The sequence below is a fragment of the Tenrec ecaudatus genome, chromosome 11 (assembly GCF_050624435.1).
Source record: "Tenrec ecaudatus isolate mTenEca1 chromosome 11, mTenEca1.hap1, whole genome shotgun sequence".
Lineage (NCBI taxonomy): Eukaryota > Metazoa > Chordata > Mammalia > Afrosoricida > Tenrecidae > Tenrec > Tenrec ecaudatus.
Window position 1 is genome coordinate 72,145,834 of NC_134540.1, and position 25,305 is coordinate 72,171,138.

General features: G+C 40.1%; 1 protein-coding gene across 3 annotated transcripts in view; it reads right to left on the reverse strand.

Annotated features, from left to right (window-relative positions):
* Nucleotides 1–25,305, reverse strand: part of MGAT4A (alpha-1,3-mannosyl-glycoprotein 4-beta-N-acetylglucosaminyltransferase A) — a 108,382-nt gene that overhangs the window by 81,140 nt on the left and 1,937 nt on the right. For all 3 annotated transcript variants that reach the window (XM_075563208.1, XM_075563207.1, XM_075563209.1), the window contains exon 2: nucleotides 22,661–22,973. In XM_075563208.1, coding sequence (XP_075419323.1) covers nucleotides 22,661–22,754 — 94 coding nt within the window. In that variant the 5' untranslated portion in view covers nucleotides 22,755–22,973. The remainder of the gene's footprint in view (nucleotides 1–22,660; nucleotides 22,974–25,305) is intronic.

Here is a 25,305-nt window from a genome sequence, read left to right on the forward strand (position 1 = left end):
GTGGCCTGCCCTCTGCAGTGCTTAACACGTGGCTGGGGAAATCCCACCCAACTGCTTTGGAGGAAATCCTGCCTGCATGAGTGAGGGAGCTCCTACCCATGTTCTGTGGTCCCAAGTGACTTGAGGGAACTTCTTCCTGCCTGCCATAGTGCCTCACACAGCATGACACAGATCGGCCAACACTTGCCAACATTCCATGCTGCTGCAGGAACTTCTTCCCAACCTCTGAAGAGATCTACCTGACCAGGGAGATTCCACCCACCATTCACAGTGCTCTACACCAAAGCGGACAACCCACCAGCCTTCTGGGGCACACCTGTTGCAGCAGGCACCATTGTATGCCCTCTGCCTGTACCAAGCTGCCATAGGCCACACCATCATGATTTCTTGTGAGATCAACCAGTACAGCACCATTCTTGTGGGTCCAAAACCACCCAACCAGGGTCCTCTGAGCAGAACATCCAACTTTCCCCTTAAGTAACAGAATACTGGTTGACTAAGGGAAGAGTGAGGCCACAGCAGGATGAAGTGGTAGGCCAATTCTATAGTGTCATTAGCTGCAAGCAGTTCAAAGGAGAATTCCTACAAGTCTCCCAGAGAGAGCCAGTGCTCTTCGACACCCTGGAAAATGACACCTGGCTCCTCTAAAACAATGCAACGCAAAAAGCTATTGGCCCTAACGACCTGAATGAAAAACAGGAGAAACAAAAGGCAATGTCAGAAGATATCCTGAACCTAACAACGTGCATAGAAGAAGCAGACACTGATCTTCCACAGTAATAAATTTTCAGAATACAGCTTGGAGTCATACAGGATATGAGGAAAACAATACAGAAAAAGGATAAAATGATAGAGGAGATAGTCCATAAATCAAAGGGAAATATAAGAGCTTAGGGATGAGATAACAAAAACCAATGGCTAGCTCAGACTTCGCTAATTGACTGGAGGAGGCAGAGAACCTCAGCAGTGATCTAGAAAACAGTCAAGCAGACTTTAACAAACGCAAACAAAAATCTAATAAGATCATTCAAGAAGCTGAAGAAAACTTAAGAGCTGTGTCTGATGTTATGAAGCGGAACAACATCAGAATAATTAGAATCCCAGAGGAAGACCCAACAAATAAGCAAACTGCAACAATACTGAGAGAATTCTTGGAGGAAGACTTTCCCAGCATAATGAATGAAAACCGGGCAACCATTCAGGAGCTTGAAAAAACACCAGCTAAATTGAATCCCAGGAAGAAGTCACCAAGGCACACAATACTTAAAATTATCCAAGTTTGAGGAAAAGGAGAAAATCATAAGCGCATCTTGGGAGAAAAAAGCAATTACATAATTTGCTCAGACCTATCAGTGGACACAATGAAGGAGAGAATGGAGTAACATATTTCAAACTTGAAGTAAAATAACCACAAACTCAAGAATACTCTATCCAGGCAAATTATCTATCAAGATAGAGAAGTAAGAGTCTTCTTGGACAAAAAAACTCAAAGAATACGATAGAAGAAACCCAGCCCTACAAAAGATCCTTGCTGACCCAGTATTGGCAAAAGAACAATACTCACCAAGCATAAATAAGAGACCACCACCCAGAACAACCCCTCCCAAAGGGCAACAAAAGAGAAAACAGCCCCCAAGATAGCATTGGCTTATCAGTGGAAAGAAGTCAAGAATGAACCACATACACACACACACGCACAACACAATGGTATGAAAGGGAGGTAGGAAAACACCCAACACACAGAGTCCACAGATGGAAATAATAACCCTGAATATCAATGAACTGAACTCAAGCATTAAAAGACTGAGGCTATCACACTGACTTAGAAAACACAACCCTTCAATCTGCTGCCTACAGGAGACAAATTTTACACATTTAAAGACTACAGACAAAAATAGGCTGCGAATCAAAGGCTGGAGAAAATCATACCAAGCAAACAGCAGTTCAAAGGAGGCAGGGGTTGCAATCCTAATCTCAGATAAAATTGACCTCAAAGTGCAAACCATAAAAAGGGATAACGATGGACAAAGAACCTTTCAGCATTTTAAACATATATTCCCCAAATGAGAGACCCACTGAATACACCAACCAAACACTCCAAAAGATGAAAAAGAAATGACAAACTCAACAATTATAGTAGGTGACTTCAATACATCGCACTCTGAGAAAGATAGATCACAGGGAAAGAATCTCAACAAGGAGGCTCGAGATCTAAACACTACAATTAGATAATTTGACCTGATAGATATTTAAGGAGTTTTTCAACCAAATACAAAACCATTTACATTATTTTCAAGCCCCCATGGCATATATTCAAAGATAGACCACATGCTGGGGCATAAGGTGAATCTACATCAATTTAAGCACACTGATATCATACAGACCTCTCTCTCTGACTACTGTGCCATAATGTTGGAAATCAACATAAGGAAGATGAAGAAAACAAGAGGAAACAATTAGAGGATGAATACCTATTGCAAAAGGAGTGTGTACTGGCCCAGGTCAGAGATGAAATTAGGAAATTTCTAGAAACCAACGAGAATGAGAACACGACGTACCAAAACTTATGGGACACAGCAAGTTTCATAGCAATACACGCACACATGAAAAAGGAAGAGACTTATGATTGATATTCTGGCACAAAATTTACAGCAACTAGAGCAGAGTCAAGAGGACAATCCTACTAATAGGAAAAGAAAATAAATAACAAAAATCAAGGATAAGATTCAGGAGAGGGAAAATAAGAAAACTACAGGAAAAATAAATGCTGAAAATTGGTTCTTTGAAAGGTTAAGCACAATCGGCAGACTGCTGACAAACCTGACCAAAGAAAGGAGGGAACAAATTTCAATAGCAAGGATGAGGGATGAAAGAGGAAACAAATAATTCACCATGACTAAATGGAATTCATACTAGTGACTCTGGGATGGTGCAACATACGAAAGATCATTAGTATCATTCACCATATTGACATGAAAAACTGTAAGAACGACATGATAATATCGATAGATGCAGAAAAGGCATTCGACAACATCCAACAGTATAATTCTTGTTTAAGACACTTAAGAAAAGAGGAATGGAAGGGAAATTCCTCAAGATAATACAAGCTATATATGAAAAACCAACAACCAATGTGGTAGTCAATGGAGAAAAGATTAACACAATCACAATGAAAAAGAGGACTAGATAAGGATGCCCCTTGTCCCCACTTTTATTTAACATCGTACTAGAGATTTTAGGTAACAACATAAGGCAAAGAAAAGATATCAAAGGTATTCGCCTGTGGAAGGAAGAGGTGAAACTATTGTTATTTGCTGATATGATTTTATATATGAAAAATCCCAAATGTTCTACAAGGGGAGTACTGGAAGCAATAGAGGAATATGGCAGTGACAGGATACAAGATCAAACAAACAGAAGTCTATCATACTGCTATACACATCAGATGAGACCACAGATGAGGAGATAAAAAAGGTGGTACCCTTCACAATAGCCAAGCACAAATTGAAATATCTAGGGATATACCTGACTAAAAGATCAAAATATTTATATAACGAAAACTACAGAACACTATTATAAGAAACCAAGAGTGACCTCAACAAATGGAAGAATATCTCATGCTCATGGATTGGAAAACTCAACATAGTAAAGATGTCAGTTCTGCCCATGGCACTATATAAGTTCAATGTAATCCTGATATAATTACCCATATCTTTCTTCAAAGAAATGGAAAAACTGGTTACCAACTTCATATGGAGAGGGAAGAAGCCCAGAATATCAGAGAACTCCTCAAGAAGAAGGACAGAGTGGGAGGGCCTGCTTTGCCTGACTTTAGCACATATTATGCAGCCACAGTGGTCAAAACCACATGGGATTGGTATAATGACAGATACTCAGACCAATGGAAAGGAACTGAAAACTCTGAAATAAAAGCATCAGCATACAGACAAGTGATCTTTGATAAGGGCCCCAAAAATATCAAATGGGAAGCAGAGACTCTCTTTAACAAATGGTGCTGGAAAAAAAAATGGTTATCTACCTGCAGAAAAATGAAGCAAGACCATTACTTCATTTCATGCACAAGAATAAACTCAAGGTAGATCACAGACTTCGAAGTAAAACCCCAAACTATTATAGTCATCAATGAGGGAACTGGGACAAACCTGAAAACTTTGGCTCAGGGAATACATAGACTATCACAAATAGGAAGGACACAAATACAGATTAATCACAAATTGACAAGTGGGATATCCTGAAGAGAAAACACTTGAGTACATAGAGATAATTCACCAAGAGACTAATAAGAGAGCCCACAGACTGGGAAAACATCTTTAGCAATGGCATATCAGACAAAGGTCTTATTACTAAAGTCTACAGTACTCTGCAAGTTTCCAAAAAGAAATAACTAATTGCCCACTGAGGATGTGGGCAACGGACCTGAACAGAAGTTTCACAGGGGCAGAAATCCGAATGGGCAATAAACATAGGAGAAAATGTTCGTGATCATTAGCCATAAGAGAAATGCAAATCAAAACAACTATGAGATACCACCTAACACCCTCAAAGGTAGCCCAATTAAAAAAATCAGAAAGTAACAAGTGTTGGAGGGGCTGAGATGAGATAGGAACTCTAATCCACTGCCAGTGAACCTGTAGGTATGTACAGCCACATGGAAATCGATTTGGCAGTATCTAAAACAGATGGAAATTGAGCTACCATACAACTCAGCAATCCCCCTATGGGGCATATACCCAGAAGAGGCAATAAACAAACCACAGCCAGACATCTGTGCTCCAATGTTCATCGCGGCACAGTTCACAATTTCAAGGAGCTGGAAACCCAAATTTCCATCTACAGACGAAAGGATTAAAAAACTGTGGTGCATACATACAATGGAGTACTATGCATCACTAAAAACCAGTGATGAACACATGAAGCTCATCACTGCATGGGAAGAACTGGAGGAAATTATGCTAAGCACAAAAGGACAAGTACAACATGAGTCCTTTTAGGTAAGCTTGAAAAAATGCAAAAGGGGCATAGGGAAAAAGCTACTATATACAAGCATTCCTGGGGTGAGGTCCAGGTAGTATTGCAGGGACCAGACCAAATCCAGGGATACATATGGTAGCCAACTTAAAAGGAGGGAGGTGGACACACACACACACACAAAATGGGAAGCGAAGGAACAGGGCACCAACCCACCGAAGGGGAGGGTATTGTTTATATCTCCACAGGGAAGGAGGGACCAGACTTCAACCCAGTGCTCTAATATGTGAATACAACATATGGGCATGAAGCAGGGAACCAGTAAAAGGTCTGAGGGGCCGACCCCAATCCCAACTACATGGACAGCCGTCCCTCCCCCAAGAATATACTTCAGAGGACGGCACTTAAGCTAGAGCTCAGGGAAAGGGGCAAGTCTGATCAGGGGCACACGGGAGCAAATGAGGTGGGAGGAAGAGAGTGTAGTATATATCCTGGCCCACCAAGCCTTGAGGATGATATCCCTGCTGAAAGCAGACAATTCAGAGAGGACCATATGGCCAGCCCCACTATGAGACACAACATCCCTCACTGACCTATAACCCCACGGGGGACAACACAATATGGCAATGGCACCCAATCTGACCCCACCACAAAGAGGCAAAACACCAAGGGCGTGCAAAAGAACAAGGGGAGCAGAGCAAGGACGTTCCGAGGGCATACCAAAAATAGACTTTGGGCTCAGGGCATGACACCCCATCAAACTGATTGGAAAACACTCCTAAAGGTCAACAAACATACCTTGAACAATTTACAAGCTTTTCTTTTTTTGTCATTGGTTTTTGGTTGTTACTGTTTTGTTGCTTTGTTTTGCTCTGTCTTGTGTTTTGGGTTTTTTTTTTTTTATATTACTATCTCTGCAGGTCTATCTAAATAATATAGGTGGGATAAACAATCTGGAGGAGAAAACTATGGGCCGATGGTTCCAGGCGGGCAGAGGAGAGGGGAAGACAGGGGAAAGGAAGTAATGTTAACCAACCCAGAGACAAGGGAACAACAAGTGATCCAAAATCAGTGGCAAGGAGGGTGTCAGAGGCCTGGTAGGGCTTGATCAAGGGCCAATGTAACCAAGAGGAATTACTGAAACCCAAATGAAGGCTGAGCATGATAGTGGGACAAGAGGAAAGTAAAAGGAAATAGAGGAAAGAACCAGGAGGCAAAGGGCATTTATATAGGTCTAAATACAGACATGTAGATATGTAAATATATTTATATATGATGATGAGGAAACATATCAATGTGCATATATTTATAGGTTTCATATTAAGGTAGCAGAAGGAAATTGGGCCTCCACTCAAGTACTCCCTCAATGCAAGAATACTTTGTTCTATTAAACTAGCATTCCATGATGCCCACCTTCCCAACAGGATCATTGAAGGCAAAGTGGGTGCATAAGCAAATGTGGTGAAGAAAGCTGATGGTGCCTGGCTATCAAAAGATATAGTGGCTGGGTTCTTAAAGGCTTGAAGATAAACAAGCAGCCATCTAGCTCAGAAGCAACAAACTCCACATGGAAGAAGAACACCAGCCTCTGTGATCACGAGGTGTCCATGGGATCAGGCATCAAAGAACAAAAAATCTTATAATTGTGAGTGAGGGAGAGTGGGGACCCAAAGCCCATCTGTAGGCAACTGGACATCCCCTTACAGAAGGGTCGTGGGTAGGAGATGAGCCAGTCAGGGTGCAGTGTAGAAATAATGAAACATGCAATTTTCCTCTAGTTCTTGAATGTTCCCCCCCCCCCCACTATCATGATCCAATTCTACCTTACAAATCCGGCTAGAGACCAGAGCATGTACACTGGTACAAATAGGAACTGGAAACACAGGGAATCCAGGACAGATGAACTCCTCAGGACCAGTGGTGAGAGTGGCAATATCAGAAGGCTGGAGAGGAAGTGGGGTACAAAGGGGGAATAGATCACAAGGATCTCCATATAACTCCCTTCCTCGGGGACAGACAACAGAAAAGTGGGTGAAAGGAGACATCGGAGTGTAAGACATGACAAAAAATAATAATTTATAAATTATCAAGGATTTGTGAGGGAAGGCTCAAGGAGGGAGGAGAAAAAATAAGGAGCTGATACCAAAGCCTCAAGTAGAAAGCAAATGTTTTGAGAATGATAATGGCAACAAATGTACAAATGTGCTTGAGACAATGGATGGATGTATGGATTGTGATAAGAGTTGTATGAGCCCCCAATAAAATTATTTTTAAAATATATATTAACAATTATTTCATCTAACATGATTTTTAACAATTCATTAAGCTAAAGGAGTTTAGACTCAAAATTATTAGATAGTCCTAAATAATTTTCTTTATGTATTTAAACTTATCAGTAGATACTTTTCCATAAAAGTTGCTTCATTCCCAAAGGAAAACTTTAATCATAACCAGAGATATAAAGCTATGTATCTTCTTGGAAGGATTCCTCAAAACAGAGCATTTTGTTAGAATCACCTTAATCCAAAGAACAGAATACTGAACATACTATGGAACAACTCAGTTACTCAGTGTTCTAATACTTGTTTCCTGGTTGGTGTTGGGTGCTGGCGAGTCCAGACTCATTCTGGCCAACAGAACAATGACCAGTCCTGAGTCATTCTCACAATTTTTATGTTTGAGCCCACTGTTAGTCATTGTGTCAATCTATCTTTTAAGGGTTTTCTCTTTTTTGCTGCCCTTCTACCAAGCAGGATGTTCTTCCCCAAGTCCTGGTCTCTCCTGATAACATGCCCAAAATATGAAAAACCAAGTCTCAACATTCTTACCTCGAAGGAACACTGTGGCTGTACTTCTTCCAGGACACCTGTTTGTTCTTCTGACAGTACAGGGTACTTTCAGTATTCTTCTCCAGATTCCTTATTCAATGCCTTTCACCTGCATATGAGGTGACTGAAAATACCATGGCTTGAGTCAGGTCCCCTGTAGTCCCCAAAGTGACATTCTTGCTCTTCAAACTTTAAAGAGGGTTTGTGCAGACTTACCCAATGGAATGCATTTTATCTCTCTACTGCTGCTTCCATGAGCATTGATTGTGGATCCAAACAAGATGAAATCCCTGACAACTTCAGTTTTTCTTCTGTTTATCATGCTATCTATTAGTCCAGTTGTGAGGATTGTCTTTACATTAATTTGTAATCCATATTGAAGGCTGCCATCCTTTATATTCATCCGCAAGTGCTTCAAGTCCTCCTCACTTTCAGCAAGCAAGGCTGTCATCTGCATACTGCAGGTTGTTAAATCCTGATACCAGATTTGTCATACACTCCAGCTTCTCTGATTTTTTTGCTCAGCATACAGATCGAGTAAGTATGATGAGAAAACAACCCTGACTCACACTATTGATTTTAAACAATCAGTATTTTCTTAATCCATTAACAGGTTAGCAGCAATGATATCCCTTGTCCCACATCCTCTTTTGAACCCAGCTGAACTTCTGGCAGCTCCTGCCCAAGTACTGTTACAACCATTACTGACAAGATCTGCAGCAAGCTTTTACTTGCACATGACATCAAGGATAGTGTTCCATAATTTGCACATTCTGGTGTGTCACCTATCTTTGGAATGGGTTTAAATATGGATTGCTTCCAGTCCATTGGCCAGTTTTCTTCCAAATTTCCTGGCATAGTGTTTCCAGTGCTTCATCAGCTTGTTGAAACATTTCAATTGGTATTCCATCAATTTCTGGAGCCCGCATCACAAACAGCTCCCGAGCATTCACGTCTCTGTATTCATACTTGATCTTGGACCTGACAGAAGCTTCCAGACCCTAGGTCCTCCACATTGTCCCAACCTCTTCCTTGCCTCATTTCCATTTTTCAATCCTCTGGATCAGGTCAGCTATTACCATTCAGGACTTCTGCCACATGCACACACTTTAGTCCAATCTAACACCCACCTTCTCCATTCCTTCAGGGAATACCTTTCTCCCCCTTTCAGGTAGCTACTGACCAACTCGACTGTTACTTGAGCCTTTCTTGAAGTCCTCATCAGATTAACCATTTTTACTTGGATGCTATCATATTACAGTGTTCATGAAAGCATGTCTTAACATTGCTTATTCTGATTACTGAAAGATGAGGCTTTCTACTCTTTTTTGGGGGGGTTGCCATCAGTTTTTATTTTATTTATTTTAATTAAAAGATCATTTTACTGGGGGCTTTTACAGCTCTTAGAACGATCCACGCATCAATTGTATCAAGCATATTTGTACACAGGTTGCCATCATCATTATCTAAACCTTTAGTTTCTATATGAGATCTTGTTATCAGCTTTTTTTCCTTCCCTCCAACTCTCATGACCCCTTGATAAATTGTAATTATTTTCACATCTTACACCTTCTCCCAGGGTTTCTGTTGTTCATCCCCCTGGGGGGCAGGTGGTGGTGGTTATGTGTCGATCATTGAGATAGGTTCCCCTTCCTCCCCTATTCTCTCCACCTTCCCCATACCCTCCTGGTACTGCTGCTCCCATTCTGTTCCGGCGGGGTTTATCTGACCTCAATTCCGTATGTCATGAGCTCTTATCTGTACCTGTGTACATCCTTCGGTCTAGCCCTCAGTGAAAGACAGGACTGAGGTCATGATATATGCACTTTTAGGGTTATTATATGTCATTTAAAACTACTGCTCTGAAGACAATAAATAGCTGAACCTGCAGAATTCATATGTTAACTTCCTATCCTCCTTAGCTAGAAAAGTATCTGTACTTCATTATCATCTCAACTGTAGTAGTTACACAAACATGAGATGTGAACATTTACGACTTTCTTTTCACTCTCTCCTCTTTTCCCTCGTCCTTTCCTTCCCTCCCGACCCCCAACCTCTCCATAGCCTTCAAAGTCTGCTTCGTTTGGTGTGAAAACCATTTTTCTTGATGTTTTCTTTTATAAGAGTAATCTTATATAGATTATGAGATTTAATTTTGCTGAGCATGTCTTCCAAAGATCATCCGTGTCATTAAGTGCTTGACAGTTCATCGCTGCATGTGTATGTACTAACATTTCACTTCTCCACTCCACAGACGAGCCTTTGGTCACTTCAATCTTTTGCTATTGTGGATGCACTGCGATAAACACGGGTGTGCACATATCTGTTTGTGCTTTGTTCTTTATTTCTTTGGGGTATATACCAAGTAGAGAGGTTGTAGGGTCAAATGGTGCTTCTACTCACATTGAAGGAAATGCTATGCTGACTTCCATAATGGCTGTAAAGTCTTCAATCCTATCAGCAGTGTGCAAGGGTTGCGGTCTCCAAATCCTCTCCAGTATGTTTTGTTTTTTGAAATTTTGTATTAGTACTGGTGTGAGGAATCTCATGGTGTGAGGAATTTCATTTACTACTTCTTAAATGGGGCACATAAACTTTAAAAAAAATCAATAGAGCTTTCATTTTTCTTTAAAATTGTGTTCTAGCTTTCTTTTGAAAAAGTATAAAATAACAACCAAAGTCAACTACTGTAGAGCTGATTCCAACTCACAGCAACTCTAGAAGATGGACAGCAGTAGTCCAATGCTTAGCCCGACTCATCCCTAGGGTTTAAAAAAAACAAAACACTTTCTAAGTTTGCTTCTAAAATTAAATGTTAGCTTTAATTGGTGAGCAAAATATTTCTTTAATTAAAATATATAATGATCTCTTTTCACCAAACAAGTTATTGAAATAAATCATAATCAAATCTACTCCTATCCCCAGGCTTTCATTTTTACGATATAAGTGGCAACTACAGTGTTTGTCAAATAAATAAGTTCTTGGTTCCCATGATTCAGATTTTAAAAATTAACTTCAGAAAAATCTATAAATATATGTCAACCATAATGCCTGGCAGGAAATCACACACAAAAAATTGACAGAATGGAAGTACGAGGGAAAAGTCAAAAAGCATGGCTATAAAGTCATAAGCATCTTGGTTAAACAAAGATATCAAAATGTGATGCTGTTTATACGCATCTGAAAGCAGTGTTTCCATCTCTCTAGCCCTTCCCTGAAGAAGTCTACGCTTGGAACATATACTTCATTCAAATGGCAGTGTTTGCATCCTCTCAGGACTCACACCTTATTCCTGTCTAATGATCCTTGAGCTTCAAGAAGAAAAAGAAAGTTGGAGGAAACAAGATCAGAAGCATATGGTACCCTCGAAGAAGGAGCAGGTACATCATTGTGGTGGGAAACATGCTCGGCACAACTTTCCTGGCCTTTTTCTCAGCAAAGTTGTTTTCCATTTTTTAAAGCCTCTTCAAGAGAGCCCCCTTGAACATCCTTTATCGTTCCAGAAAATCTATCAAGATTATCTCTTTGGAATCCTGAAAAAAAAGCAGTTCCACTGACCTCTCTGCTTTTCTCACCTTTGAGGTTTTCCTGACATGCCTTAAAACACTTGATCCATCCAAAACATGGTTTTATGTGGGGCAGCATTTTTATAAACTTGTTGTAAAGCGCTAATGATTTGAGATGTCCATTACAGTTTTGTTAAAAATCTGTTATTAGCCTTGATCTCAAAATTATCCTTCACCCCCCACCCCACAATTGCACAAAAAGTATCCTTTAAAAAAAAAAGCAATGCGGTGCTAACTACAAGGTCAGTTTGAAAATGAGGCTTTTTACTCCTGTACAGAGTGACAGCCGCGGAAACCCACAGGGGCAGTTCTACTGTGCCTTACAGGGTTGCTCGGAGTCAGAACTGACTCAGTGGCAGTGAGTTTAGTTTTACTTGGTATGGGGACCAACACAAGTACACGGGGAGAACTTACCTACAGCCATCCACTGATCACAGATATACTTAAACACAGTATGTTTGGAATAAACCCACGTATGTGTGGCCTAGAATCTTAATAGCAATACTGTTTGACTCACCCTTTTATAAATAAAAACCAAACTTAGTAAGGAAAGTGGTTGAATGAATTAGGATAACTCCAGACAAGGAAGTAGTACGAAGTGAAGAAAGAAGGAAGAAGCTCTCCATGAACTGATATGAAATCATTTCCAAGATCTACTGCTTAATGGGGCAGAAGTGATAGAGCAGGGTGCATGTCAAAAAATATCTATAGAATGCTACTCTTCATGTAAGAAATAAAAGGATATAAGGAAATATTAATGTATTAAATACAGGAAGGGCAAGCCTTCAAATTAAATTAAGTGAAAGATAAGAACCAAGTGAAAGTAAGGGATAAAAATTAGGTGAAAATGAGGAATGGAATGGCAGTAGAAGTGAGAGGAGGGAGGGACACTTCTCTTAATATATAGTTTTACACATAACATCTTACTGTCTGGTTTTGTTTTTAACAGTTCTGATTCTCAGAACCAAGATAATGTTTCCCTTGTCCAAAATATAAATAAACAGGATGGATGGAAAACCAAAAATGAAATGCAAAAACAAACAAAGCATTTCTTCCAAATCATCTGTGGATAGATTTGAACACCAACTTTTTAGTAATTAGCTGAGCACTTAACCATTTGCTCCACTCAGGTACTCTAAAATGGAATACAAACAGCCCAAATGAATCACAAAACAACACTGGAGAAGTAGCTCAGACAAAAACTAAGCTAAATAATTTTGGAAAACAGCATTTTGACTATGCATATTGTCAGACTAAATAAAGACAAAAAGAACTGTACATAAATATTATACTAGAATAAATTGATTTTTCCCTGGGTTATGGGTTAGTAATTCTGAAACCATGTGTCCAAGGGGGCTTTTTTAAGTTCATGGGAAAACTGCATTTCTTCTATTTTTCCGAACTTTTCAGAGTTCCCTTGTACTTTGGGACTAAGTAAATAAGTAATTATATCGGGATACTAGAAAGCAAGTTTTTTGATTGTCAGAAAATTAAGAAAAGGGGGATAAGGGAAAGGGGAGGCTACAAAGAACACTATGGTGGTTGTACACTTGGTGAATGTACTACATGCCACTGAATTGTGCATGTTCAAATGGTTAATTTTGTATTGTGTAAATTTCACTTCAATTTTTTTAAAAAAGCATTCAGTATGTCAAGAGACACAGGAGCCAACTTGAAGGTGCACCCAATGTACCTCTGGTACAATTTAAACAATTAAATTATTAATTATATTAAAGGAGCATAGTCCATGGAAAAAAAGTAAATGTCCATGCATATGTACTCATGCAAATAATTAGTTTAATAAAGAAACATATTAGGAGTCAAAAAAATAGAATTCAGGCTAGGAGGGACAGCTCCCAGAAACCCCCAGGACCGATGGGGAGATAGTCATAAAGGTCAGCAGATAAACCAGGAATTATGTATGCTTTCTCAGGTTTAAAAAAATTAATCTTTTGTTTTGTCTCTGTTATTGTTGTTCTGCCTACCTATATAAGATAGGCATGGGAAGCAAGCCCGAGGAGAAAGCAATGGGACCAACAGTCCGAGGAGGGACGTGGGGGGAGGAGGCGGGGGAAGAAAGCAGTGAGCAAATGCCATAGGCAGGGGAAGAAGGGAATTAAAATCAACAACGAGGAGGGAGTAATGATCCTGGTGGTGTGGGAGCACAGCAATCTAGCTGAGAGGAATTACTAAGAGGCAGGGGGCAGGAGGGAGGTAAAAGGAAACAGGAAAGATCTAGGTAGCAAAGCTATGGATAGAAGTATAAATATAGGTGAGTACATATGTGAACAAACTGGCATTCTGTGATAATCACCTTCCAAAGACAAGCACTAAAGAAAATGGGTACGTAATGGACACGTTATTAGAACAGGCCTGTCCTTGGAGAAGGTCATCATGCTTGGTAAAGTAGAGGGGCAAGGAAAAGGAGACTCTCAATAAGAAGGATTGTACAAACCAGATGCAAGTTGACTGACTTGGCACTGAACTACAGGACTGTCTGAGCCGAGCATTACAAGACACAAAGAAGTGAAAAAATTGATAGATGAAATAATTCAGAGTATGAAACCCAAGTAAACCATATCTACAACACTGACTTGTAAAAATAGGATGTTTTCATTCAATATAAAACGATATTCTTGAAGCTCCTAGTCTTCCTTAGGCCAAGTCCATGTACTTTATGTGCAGTAAAGCCATTTTTTGAAAAAGCAATGACTTAGACAAACCCACCCTCAGGTAGTTAAATCATTTTCCCGTTTATTTAAAAATCAAAGGGTTGTGCTTCCATAGAAAGTTTGCACATCTAGCAATGTAAAATACTGACATATTAAAAACAACAACAAAAACCCAAAAGGAAGTAAAACTCACTCCTTTTTATTCAATGCTCTTGTCATTTTAAAGGGGAGGAAAATAAATAAATGAAAATGTAAGATTCAGAGAAAGAAAAACAACTGACAAGGTGGCTGCAAAAATAGGCTCAGATATAAGGACTACTGTGAGCATGGCACGGGGCTGGCAGTGTTTTGCTCTGTTGTACAAAGTCACTAGAGTCGGAACTGACTTGATGGCACCAAACAACAACAAGCAAAATTATTAATGGATGTTAAAACCAGTGAGTGAAAGTATAACGGGAAACAGGCTATATGCTTGGTTTCAAAGTATGCCTCTAAGTAACTTAATGGTGGAAAACCTGACAGACATCACTTAAACAAGTGATCGGCGTTAATAAATGCACTGTTTAGTCTGGTTAGTTGGATAAATTATATTCAGTAACCTCCTTGAATGAGCAGGTTTTATTTCTAAATTCAATAAGTGTTGGAGAAAAGGCAGCCAGACAAAATACAAACTGTATTAAAAATACGAAACACAAGATCCAGTACCTTCAGAGGAACACATGGAAACACCCCTTTAGAAACAGAAACTTGTAGGCAAAAAACAACAACAAAGGATTGTGTGTCAGTATTCACCAAGACATACCAAAATCAAACTTCCCAAAACCAAAAACAAGGGAGACTCCTGAGAGCAGCTCAGGAAATAAGAAGTCACCTACAAGGAAAATCAAAGAGTAATACCTGGCTTCTCAGCAGAAACCAAGCAGGAGTGAAGGCAATAGGATGACAGAAAACAAACAACCCAAACTTACCAAGAATCCTAAATATAGCAAAATTGTCCCTCAAATAACAGTGACAAAATTAGGGCATTTCCAGATAACTTTTTTGTTTTAATTTGTAAAAACCAGGCCATCCTTATTAGGAATACTAAAGGGAGTTCTTTGGAGAACCAAAAACAGTTGACAGCAACCTGAGATTAGCACACATGACATCACCACTTAAACTTTAAGTTAGATATAGAAGCATCCAAAGCAAAAGAAACCTGAAAAACTGAAACTGGGGAACCAGATGTATCAAACTATAACAAAGATAAATACACAGTCAAAAGAGGGAATGGTGTAGTTACAGAACTATGAAATGGAGAGGAAGTCAAGTAGCTGTCAAGAGCATTAGTATGGAGAAGGATTGCAATATAAGGGAATAGGGAAGTTGTCCCCAAAATGATAGAGGTAGGGGAAGAGTTAGAGGCAACAGCGGTCAATACTGTTACGTACACAATCCTTCGGTAAGGTGATCTACAAGTAGATGTATGGATAAGCTCGGGCTGACTGGGTGTCGGAAGAGTGGAAGTACAGCCACATATAACAGGTTTGATAGAGGATATTTGTACAGACATTAACCTTTGGTGAAAATATACCCAGAAGCATGGGTGGACATGTAGGGAACAAATTTATGAGGACTTCTTAAACATACCCAAATACCTCACTGGGCGTGGGGCTCAGAACCAGTCTCGGGGGACGCCAAGGTCAATTGATGTAACACAGTCCACAAAGACAATGTAATACATCCTACTCTGATGAGTAGTGATCAGGGTCTTGAAAGCTTTTACAACAATTGGCCTTTCCATGTTCAGAGCTAAGAAGAGTAACGAAAATTGAACACAAATGAAAGCAATTAGTTCAAAGAACTAAAGGACCACATCATAGGTTCCCAAATTTATCTAGCCTACCACCCTTTCTTCAGAAAAAAATGTAACCAAAACGTTTGTACCACAGCCCATAATCCAGGATAAAGTGTGGGTGTCTGCTTCTGCAGGACCCCTGGATTGTGCCAGCACCCCCAGAAGGCAGTATTACCCACTTTGGAGGACACTGGCCCACATGAGCATCAGTCTCTACCATCCGAGACCAGAAAACCACCCCCAACTGCTCATAAAGGGATTGTATTAAAAAGGCCTGGGTTGAATGGGAAAAACTCTTGGAACAAAACTTGAAACCATGAAAGAAACCAGGCTTGATTAGATAGAGCTGATAGAAACCCCTAGATTATGCTGCTTGGTCACCCTTCCAAGACCAAAACTGAACACATTCCATGGCCCAATTTCCAGCCAAACAATAAGCAGGTCTATTAGGGGTACACTAGTGAGGTGCACAACCCTTTGGACCAAGGGGGTAGCACATACCCTAGGACAAAAGTTCAGAAGGGCAGGAAAAGATGGAAGCATGGAAACAGGAAACACAGGGAGGCAGTAAGATGGGTGCTGTTACATGAAGGGAATTGCAAAGAGTGAGATGAAACTATGTGTATCAACTATTGAATGTTAAAACTGAAGATCTACTGCCCAGGGGTCCTCAAACTGTAAACAGGGAACCAGCCCACTGTCCCTCAGACCCGCTGGAGGGCCGGACTATAGTTTAAAAGAAAAACTATGAACAAATTCCTATGCGCACTGCACTAATTTTGAAGTAAAAAACAAAACGGGGCAAAAACACCCGGCAGCCTGGATAAATGTCCTTGGCGGGCCACATGTGGCCCGCGGGCCGTAGTCTGAGGACCCATGAACTCTGTAAGCCTTCATCTAATTCACAATAATAGACAGAAAGAAAGACTGAGCAACTTCTCATAATGGAAAGAGTTCTGGTATCCCAATGAAATAAACCCTAAAGCTTGTCTATTTGAGTCTACCAGAAACTCTGTAGGAGCCTTGGTAGCAGAGAGGTTACAGTTGAGCTGCTAAGCCCAAGGTCAACAGTTGGAAACCACCAGTTGCTCCGAGCGAAAAAGATGAGGCTTTCTATTCCTGTGAAGAGTTACCAGCTTGGAAACCCACAGAAATTCTACTTTGTCTTAAAAAGTCGTTAATGAGTTGGAATTGACTTGATAGCAGCGAGTTTGGATTCTGGAATAGCGCTATGGGAGAAAGATCTGGCAATCTGGTTTCATAAAGATTACTCACTAACATCAAGTCTGGTCTGACTCACATGACAGAATGTAACTGCCCCCTATGAGTTTTCAAGACTATAACTCTTACAGGAGTAGAAAGTCTCATCTTTCTCCCAAGGAGAGGGTGGTGGTTTTGAACAGCTGACCTTGCAGTTAGCAGTCCCCAACACTTTGGATGAATTCTACTCTGTTTCATGTGGCTGCCAAGTTGAAAATCTAGCACCTAACAACAGTAGGGAGACACAAACTAAACGTAATGTGGGGCCCTCAGCCCCACAACTGTAACTTTGGACAGACAAGAATATTAGTGGGACACATAACGAAATTCACATAAGGTCCACAGATTAGTGAATAGTATCACAACTATTTGTATCAAAGTTCATTTTCTGGCTTAGAAAAATTTATTCAGGTCATTTACCTAGTCAATATTAGAGGACACGGGGTGATGGGTGCAAAAGATTTGGTGTACTGTTTTTGCAAAGTTATCATAAATCTAAAGTTATTTCAAAAAAAGGTTTGGAAAAACACTTAATCCTTTAAAATGTACTGTTTAGTTCAGTTATAGATTGTTTCTTAGCTATCTCCCTTAGTTCTCCCCTAACTCTAGAGCAGATTTTTCTCTGGCATGTTCACTAATGCTACCCAAACCTTTTACCAGTGCCTGGGCCCAGAAGCAGGAGCCCTGTGGCATAGTGGGTTATGCGTGATGTACTACTGTGATGATGGTCTCGTTGCACTCCACATGAATTGTGTGCTTCTCCCCGTGGCGGGCATTCCGTGTTCCTTAACTCACTCAACTCGCTGCCATCGAGCTCTTACTCGTCTCGACCTCACAGGGCAGAGTGCAAGTGCCTGTGTGAGTTTCGCAGACTGCAATTCTTTGTAGGAGCAGAAAGCCTCATCTTTCTCCCGCAGAGTGGCTGGTGGTTTCTAATGGCAGACCTGTTGGGTAGCAGCCCAATGCATAACTACTGTGACCCCACAGCTCCTCCAGGGTCAGGCACTAAGGTTAAACATCAATCCCTGCCCCACACTTCATCTTGCCTGGTTTCTGAACTGGGCTTGACCAAAGTAGGAGGTTAGGATGAGTGCCACTACCCCCACCAAGTGAAATGTGCAATTACTCTTTATGCACTCCTCCAAAACCTGCTCACCACTTCCCTAACTACCCATTGCTATTACATACTTGGAATTCTGCCTCATTATTATGTAGGCCACCTGCACACCCTGCTGAAACTAGAGCTTGCCCTGAACCCTACCTACCCTCCACTGGCAGGGTTCCTGACATGCCATATACCCTAATTTAAGCCAGTTCCACGGACCAGCTCATATACTCATGCTAGTGGTTAAGTGAAGACCAATGACAAACCAGATACACTTCTGGAAACTATAATTACCAGAATCCTGTGTACAGCTTATGTTGAGCACCTCCCAATTTCTTCTTTTTAAATCATTTTATTAGGGGCTCACACAACTCTTAACACAATCCATACATACATCAATTGTTTAAAGCACATCTATACATTCATTGCCCTCATTATTCTCAAAACATTTGCTCTTCGCCTAAGCCCCTGGCATCAGCTCCTCATTTTTTCCCCTCCCTCATGAACCCTTGATAATTTATAAATTATTATTTTGTCATATCTTGCCCTGTCCGACGTCTCCCTTCACCCACTTTTTCTGTTGTCTGTCCCCAGGGAGGAGGTCACATGTAGATCCTTGTAATCAGTTCCCCCTTTCCAACCTACCTTCCCTCCACCCTCCCAGTATCGCCACTCACACTGGTCCTGAAGGGATCATCCACCCTGGATTCCCTGTGTTTCCAGTTCCTGTCTGTACGCACCTCCCAATTTCAAAGCATACACACACCGTGCATGACTTCACCTGCAGCGCCCTCTATCGGGTATGTCCACTTGTCCCCCTCCTGCTCAGCAAAGCCTTCACATTTCTCTTTCAAACTCTACTCCCTCTCTTAGGAGAAAGCACCTGAAGAATTAGCAGCTTTGTCTCTGCTCTTCGAGGCAGTAGAGCAATAGCTCTGTCTAAGTTCTAATTTCAACTCCACCACCACTTAATGTATGACTTGGCAAGTTTCTCACTCAGCTTTGTTTCCTCTTTTTCACAGAAAGAGGGTAATGACACCTTCCAGGGTTGTTTTAGAAAATTAAGTGAGATAAGGTAAGCATGATGATGATTACAGGGCAAGGTTAGCTTCCTGTTGTTGTTTCCATCACACCCTTTCCGATGATATCATATTTGCTTGCATGTATCTTCCTGGCCAAGTCAGGGAACTCTTCAAAGGTGCGGAGTTTCTTTTTCCTTTTTGTATTCAGTCTACAATCCAATGTTCACATATAGTTCACAGTAAGTACACAAAAGGAACCAATGTTAAAATCAAAACTCCCTCCAAGAGTTAAAAATAAAAAAACTCTTGACCCACTAGTGCCTAGGATTATGGAAGCTATGCTTTCAAAATAAAAAACCAAGTCACATGGTTTCTCAGTATTCTAGAATTCAACATATGAAATCAAGTCTTCTCAGGAAAATCTAAACTCTATGGCTGCCAGAGCTGTCTTGAAAGAATCCAAATGCTCAACAGTTTAAGATTGGCTGCAAACACAATAGCATTTACACGGGGAACTTTATGCAATCATCCCAGGAGACCCATGTGAATAGAGTGGGGCAAAATAATAAGCAGAAAAGCACAGCAGGAGAGAGTAGACACAGAACTGTTCAAAGTGATAGAAAAGCAAAGATGAGACATCCCTCTCACTGTGTCTCTCTTAATGTATTCGTACCTAAAAGAATCTTTATGTTTTATAAATTCACTGATTATACACATAATACACATTTTTACTCATGGGGAAGGGAGGAGATGAGCCAGTCAGGGTGCAGTGTAGCAATGATGAAATATACAACTTTCCTCTAGTTCTTAAATGTTTCCTCCCTCCCCCCACTATCATATCCCAATTCTACCTTACAAGTCTGGCTAGACCAGAAGGTTGTACACTGGTACAGATAGGAACTGGAAACACAGGGAATCCAGGCCTGCTGATCCCTTGAGGACCAGTGGTGAGAGTGGGGATACTGGGAGGGTGGAGGGAAGGTGGGGTAGAAATGGGGAACCAATTATAAGGATCTACATATAGCCTCCTTCCTAGGGGACGGACAATAGGAAAGCAGGTGAAGGGAGACATCGGACAGTGTAAGATATGACAAAATAATAATAATTTATAAATTATCAAGCATTCATGAGGGAGAAGGGAACAGGGAAGGGAAGGAGGGGGGAAATGAGGAGCTGATACCAAGGGCTTAAGTAGAAAGCAAATGTTTTGAGACTGATGAGGGCAACAAATGTACAAATGTGCTTGACACAATGGTTGAATGTATGGATTCATTCATAGTTAAATGTATGTGGTAAGAGTTGTAGGAGCCCTCAATAAAATGATTTTTTTTAAAGACACATTTTTACAATAATGCTTATAATGCAATTACATAGGAAGATTCTAAATGGAATAAGATTCTAAAACTTTTAATCTTATTAAGATGCAGTGAAAATGGTTAAATGTCTTCATTACTGTACCTCAGTGAATACCTAAGTTTCCTGATAAGAAAAAAAAAAACTACAGGTTTTTCTCATGGTCAATCAAGTCTCATATTTCATAAGGAAACTTTTTAAAATTTTGATTTGTACCAGTCATTGATTTTGTCCATTTCACGGATAATCAGCAGTTTGGTTAACTATTCAAAATTCTTGCTAAGCAAATCTTCTCATTTAGGTATAATTAAAAAATAAATCCTAAAAATGTATATATTTGTACACAAAGGAAAAAATGAAAACGCATAAGGTTATTTTTTTCCTAAGAGTTATTTTTTTTCCCCTGGAAATAAGAGCCATACTCAGAGTGAGAAAGACTATACTTCTTCAAAGCAGAGAATGTGCTCACTTAAAATAGCTTAGTTTATGCAGATATATGTATGTGCACACACACACAATGTCTATTACACAGAAAAAACCTAAGTCACAAATTAATCTTCTCCATCACCATCATAATCTAATAATAGCAAAAGCATTTTCAAATACCCCAGGTGACGAAGCATCTAGCAAGCCAAGTAAGCATCATTTTAATATTTCTATACTTTTTGCCATCAAAATTAATTAGATTAATTTAAGGAAAAGAAACAGGCCAAGTGAGTGTGGGTAGAAATTTGACTCCAAATATTTTTTTCTCGAGAAAGGAAAAAACAAAGAATAGTTTTATCCTTGATCATAATTCCAATAACAAAATCACTGTGAGTTGGAATCGTCTTGATGGCAGTGAGTTGAGTTAATTGAACAGTGAACCTTTAGAGGGAACGTTCAACAGTTTAAGCACAGCTATTTCCTCACCCATGTCATAAATAGTTTTGTCTAAAGAGCAATCTGCCAACACATGCCAGTAGACTCACTAACTATAGAGCATCAAATTACTAGTACAATTAGCATGCAAATTTCATGAACATAATGATTATGTCCTTTTGGGTGTTTTACACAACTCTCATACAAGGCAACTTATTAAACATTTATGTTTAATAATAAAAGACCCAAACAAAAATCTTCATTACTCAACTTGGCTGTCATGTATAACATGCAACACTGATCGGCATTTGCTTCTCCAAGTGCAATTACAAGAAATCGAAAACAAAACAAATTCCATTCCAACTAGAAATTCTCTCTCTCCTCTACCCAAGAATATGGCTTCATTTTGCATTGCGGAAAATGTGCCAGGCCGTTATGCAACAGATAGTTGGCTAGGCTACTAGCCCCTCATATTTATAGTAAAAACTCACAAGCTTGTAATAAGGAATCAATCCCAGAAAGCCTAATATTTTAAAAATTTGGGGTACACACAGGAGTCATAATAAGTGGGTGGTACATTGCTGCACAGGAACCCTAGTGCTATAGTTGCACACTGGGCTGCTAACTGCAGTCAGAAGTTCAAAACCATCAGCTTCTCCACAGAAGAAAGAGGCTTTCATTCTCATAAAGATTTACAGTCTTATAAACCCACACAGGGGCACTTCTGTTCTGTTCTATAATATAAGGTCACTAACATTCAGAATTAACTCAATAGCATTGAATATTTTTTTTGAGACTTGGCTGCATACATGCAAACATTATCATCCTCACTGCTTTTTCTGTTAACGATGTTTCTGTTCACCGGAAGTGTACTTTTCATGTTTATGCATAGAAGGGCACTTATGAGGAGAGCTTCAAAAAGTTTGTGGAAAAACTCACGATCTTTCCCTATTATTTTAATGATCTTTTCATTCCAGTTTTTGAAGCCCCTGACCAATATATACTTTATACAAAGCCAAACACTGGACGCACTAAAGCTGGATGTGAACCACCCCTAACTGGACGTAAAGACAGACTTCAGGGCAAGCGCTTTCTAATGGGGGATGTGCCTGTGGGAACAAATCAGAGTCTACATTGCACGTGCGCCTCCGAAGGCATCGCCCTTACCTTTCCCATTTTGCCATGTGGTATACCAAGACAACGTAAGGAAAGAGGTGATAAATACTAAAGCCGTGGCTACAGTTCCATTACGGAGCCTCATCTCATTCCACCATCACACCGGTGCGTCTGTTTACGCTGATAACCAGGACCGCTTTCTTTTGATCCTGAAGTCAAGGGCACCCAGCACTCCTGGCTCCAGACCAATGCCAACAATCACCAAGCGAGGCCCATCTCAGATGCTCTGCAGAATGCGTCCGCCATGGCGTCTCAGGCTTGTCTTCACGGACTTCATTGGCTGATATATCGAGCTCTTTTCTTTCTACACAGGATGGACAAGAGAAAGAAGAACCGGTTTGATGATGCAGAACACTGGTCCCTTCATTGATTCTGCACTATGCTAAAGAAGACTTCGTCAGGGCTACACTATAACTATAAAGATACTTCCCACGTGTACGCTCATTTAATGTACTAGGATCATCGGAATCCTCCAGGGAGAAAAAAACTTTGCAGGGAGAAAAAAGAACTTTGCACGATCTTCCCTCCTGATTGGTTTTGTCTGTGAAAACAAAGTTATGGTCACTTAAAGGGGGAAGTTGTGGGACTCATTAAATAAGGGCCGTAGAATCCAAGCTGAGAACGCTAGTAATCACACAATGGTTCCTGAGTAGCACAATCTTCACTCTCCTCAAACTTCCAATTGCATAATGATACTTTAAAAAAAAAGAAAGAAAACTGTCAGATTACAACATGTAAGGGTTAAAGACCTGGGTCCTCAAATCCAAACCAGTCATTCCTTAACATGATTTGAGGCCTGTGACTTATCTAGGCCTTGTGGATTTATCCATATGGGAAAGATACAATCTACCTTGTCTTCTCTTCCATATGTTACTATAAATAATAAACAAGCTGTCATTTTCGTATTCATCATCCTAAAACACATGTCATTTCCTCAGTGACTAACCCACTCCCAGGGAATATTCTGGTACTTAGAAAATGCAACAATCCAAGCAGGATCCTGTCAGACCTATGACCCACTTCACATTGATTTGACTCAGGAAACCCAGGAAATGACCAGACATCTATCAAGGCTGTTGAGAAAACGGAATGAAAGGAAGCTGGTAGGATTATCTAAGTGTTGGGTCTAGCACATAATAAAGCCTCAAAATATGTTAAATGCATTACAAACCAAACCAAAGAAATCGACAGCCAGCCATCAGTTCAGTTCATGCTTTTATATAGGTCCCCGTTCCCTGGGAGCAGGGCCGACACTCAGAGATGTGCACTGCTTCTGCTGGGGTCTCCAGGGGACAACCCGCACTTAGCAAGATACTAAATGACACTCCACGGAGTGAGTTAATGCATCTCAAAAAATGCCTACCAATCCCAAGAGGCCATTCCCACAGTGGAAGAGTAAGGCTGATTAAAGCAGCCATTTGTAGGCAATTCAGGAACTACCACCTCGCTATTCTTTAACACTGAAAACTACCAGAGGCTCAGCTAGGGTAAGTAGATGACTGGGTCATAGTATTAATACCAATGACAGTTTCAAATACTCTTGGTGTACCTCCTACAGGCTTTGTCCACTTATATTTTAAATCTATGCAAAATTCTGAGAGAGCAAGCCTTATGGACATACAAAGAAACTTAGCTGGGAGACAGAACTCCACTTGCAAAGTCCAAACTTCGTATCCACTATCCTTAGCCTCTGAAACTAGTCCACCTGCCCCATGGAAGAGGTGCCACGATGCTCCAAGCCTCAGGTTAAGCTGGAGTGACTTTCACAATGCTATTTTTGCCCAAATGTAAGTGCAAATTCAATTATGCTTATATTCTGTAATGAGCACGTATCTATTAAAGGTTAGAAATTTTCCAAGAATTTCTGAGTTTAAACAATAACTTCGGAGAAATTCCTCACTTCCTATAGCTTTTGGGTAAGACCTTTCTAGGCCACAGGCCTGCCCATTAACCTTTCCTTCACCAACAGCTCTCAAACTGCAGATAAAACATTCCAGAAGCACTGAATGCTGCTTCCTCTTTCTACCTGAATACTGGGAACTCAAAAATAGTTTCACCTATAACTTATCATTGTTGGCTGAGGCCAAATTTACTCACCTTGTACAATTAACAACAATGACAAACTCATATAAAAAACAGTTGCCCATGTCTCCAGTTTGGAATTTAAAACCTTTGTTGAAAAATCCTATAAGTTTAATTGAACGCTACCAAACGTCTGCTATACATAGGAATATTTGTAATATAGTTGGATCGATAAGTACCTGTTAATGAATTCTTATTAAAGAATAGAACTGATAACCCTGAATTATATAATTTGGAAATTTTAATTGTGGCTTGATATATAAACATGCTTATAACTTTTTTGTTGCTATACACCTAGGCTGACTTTACATCCAGCAGCATCGGGTGTGCAGGCTACTAGAGTAAACATTTAATGCACAATAATGAGGAAGCAGATCGCACAGAATCAAAGAATAAAGGGTATTTTTTTTTTTTGGAACGTCACTAATTACAAAAAGAGCCCCTGTGATAAAGTGCCATGTAAATGGGTAGAGATAAATAAAAGCAGATGAACTGTAAATATCAAAGCAAACTATACATCAATACACATTTCATACTACATGAAACACATAAGG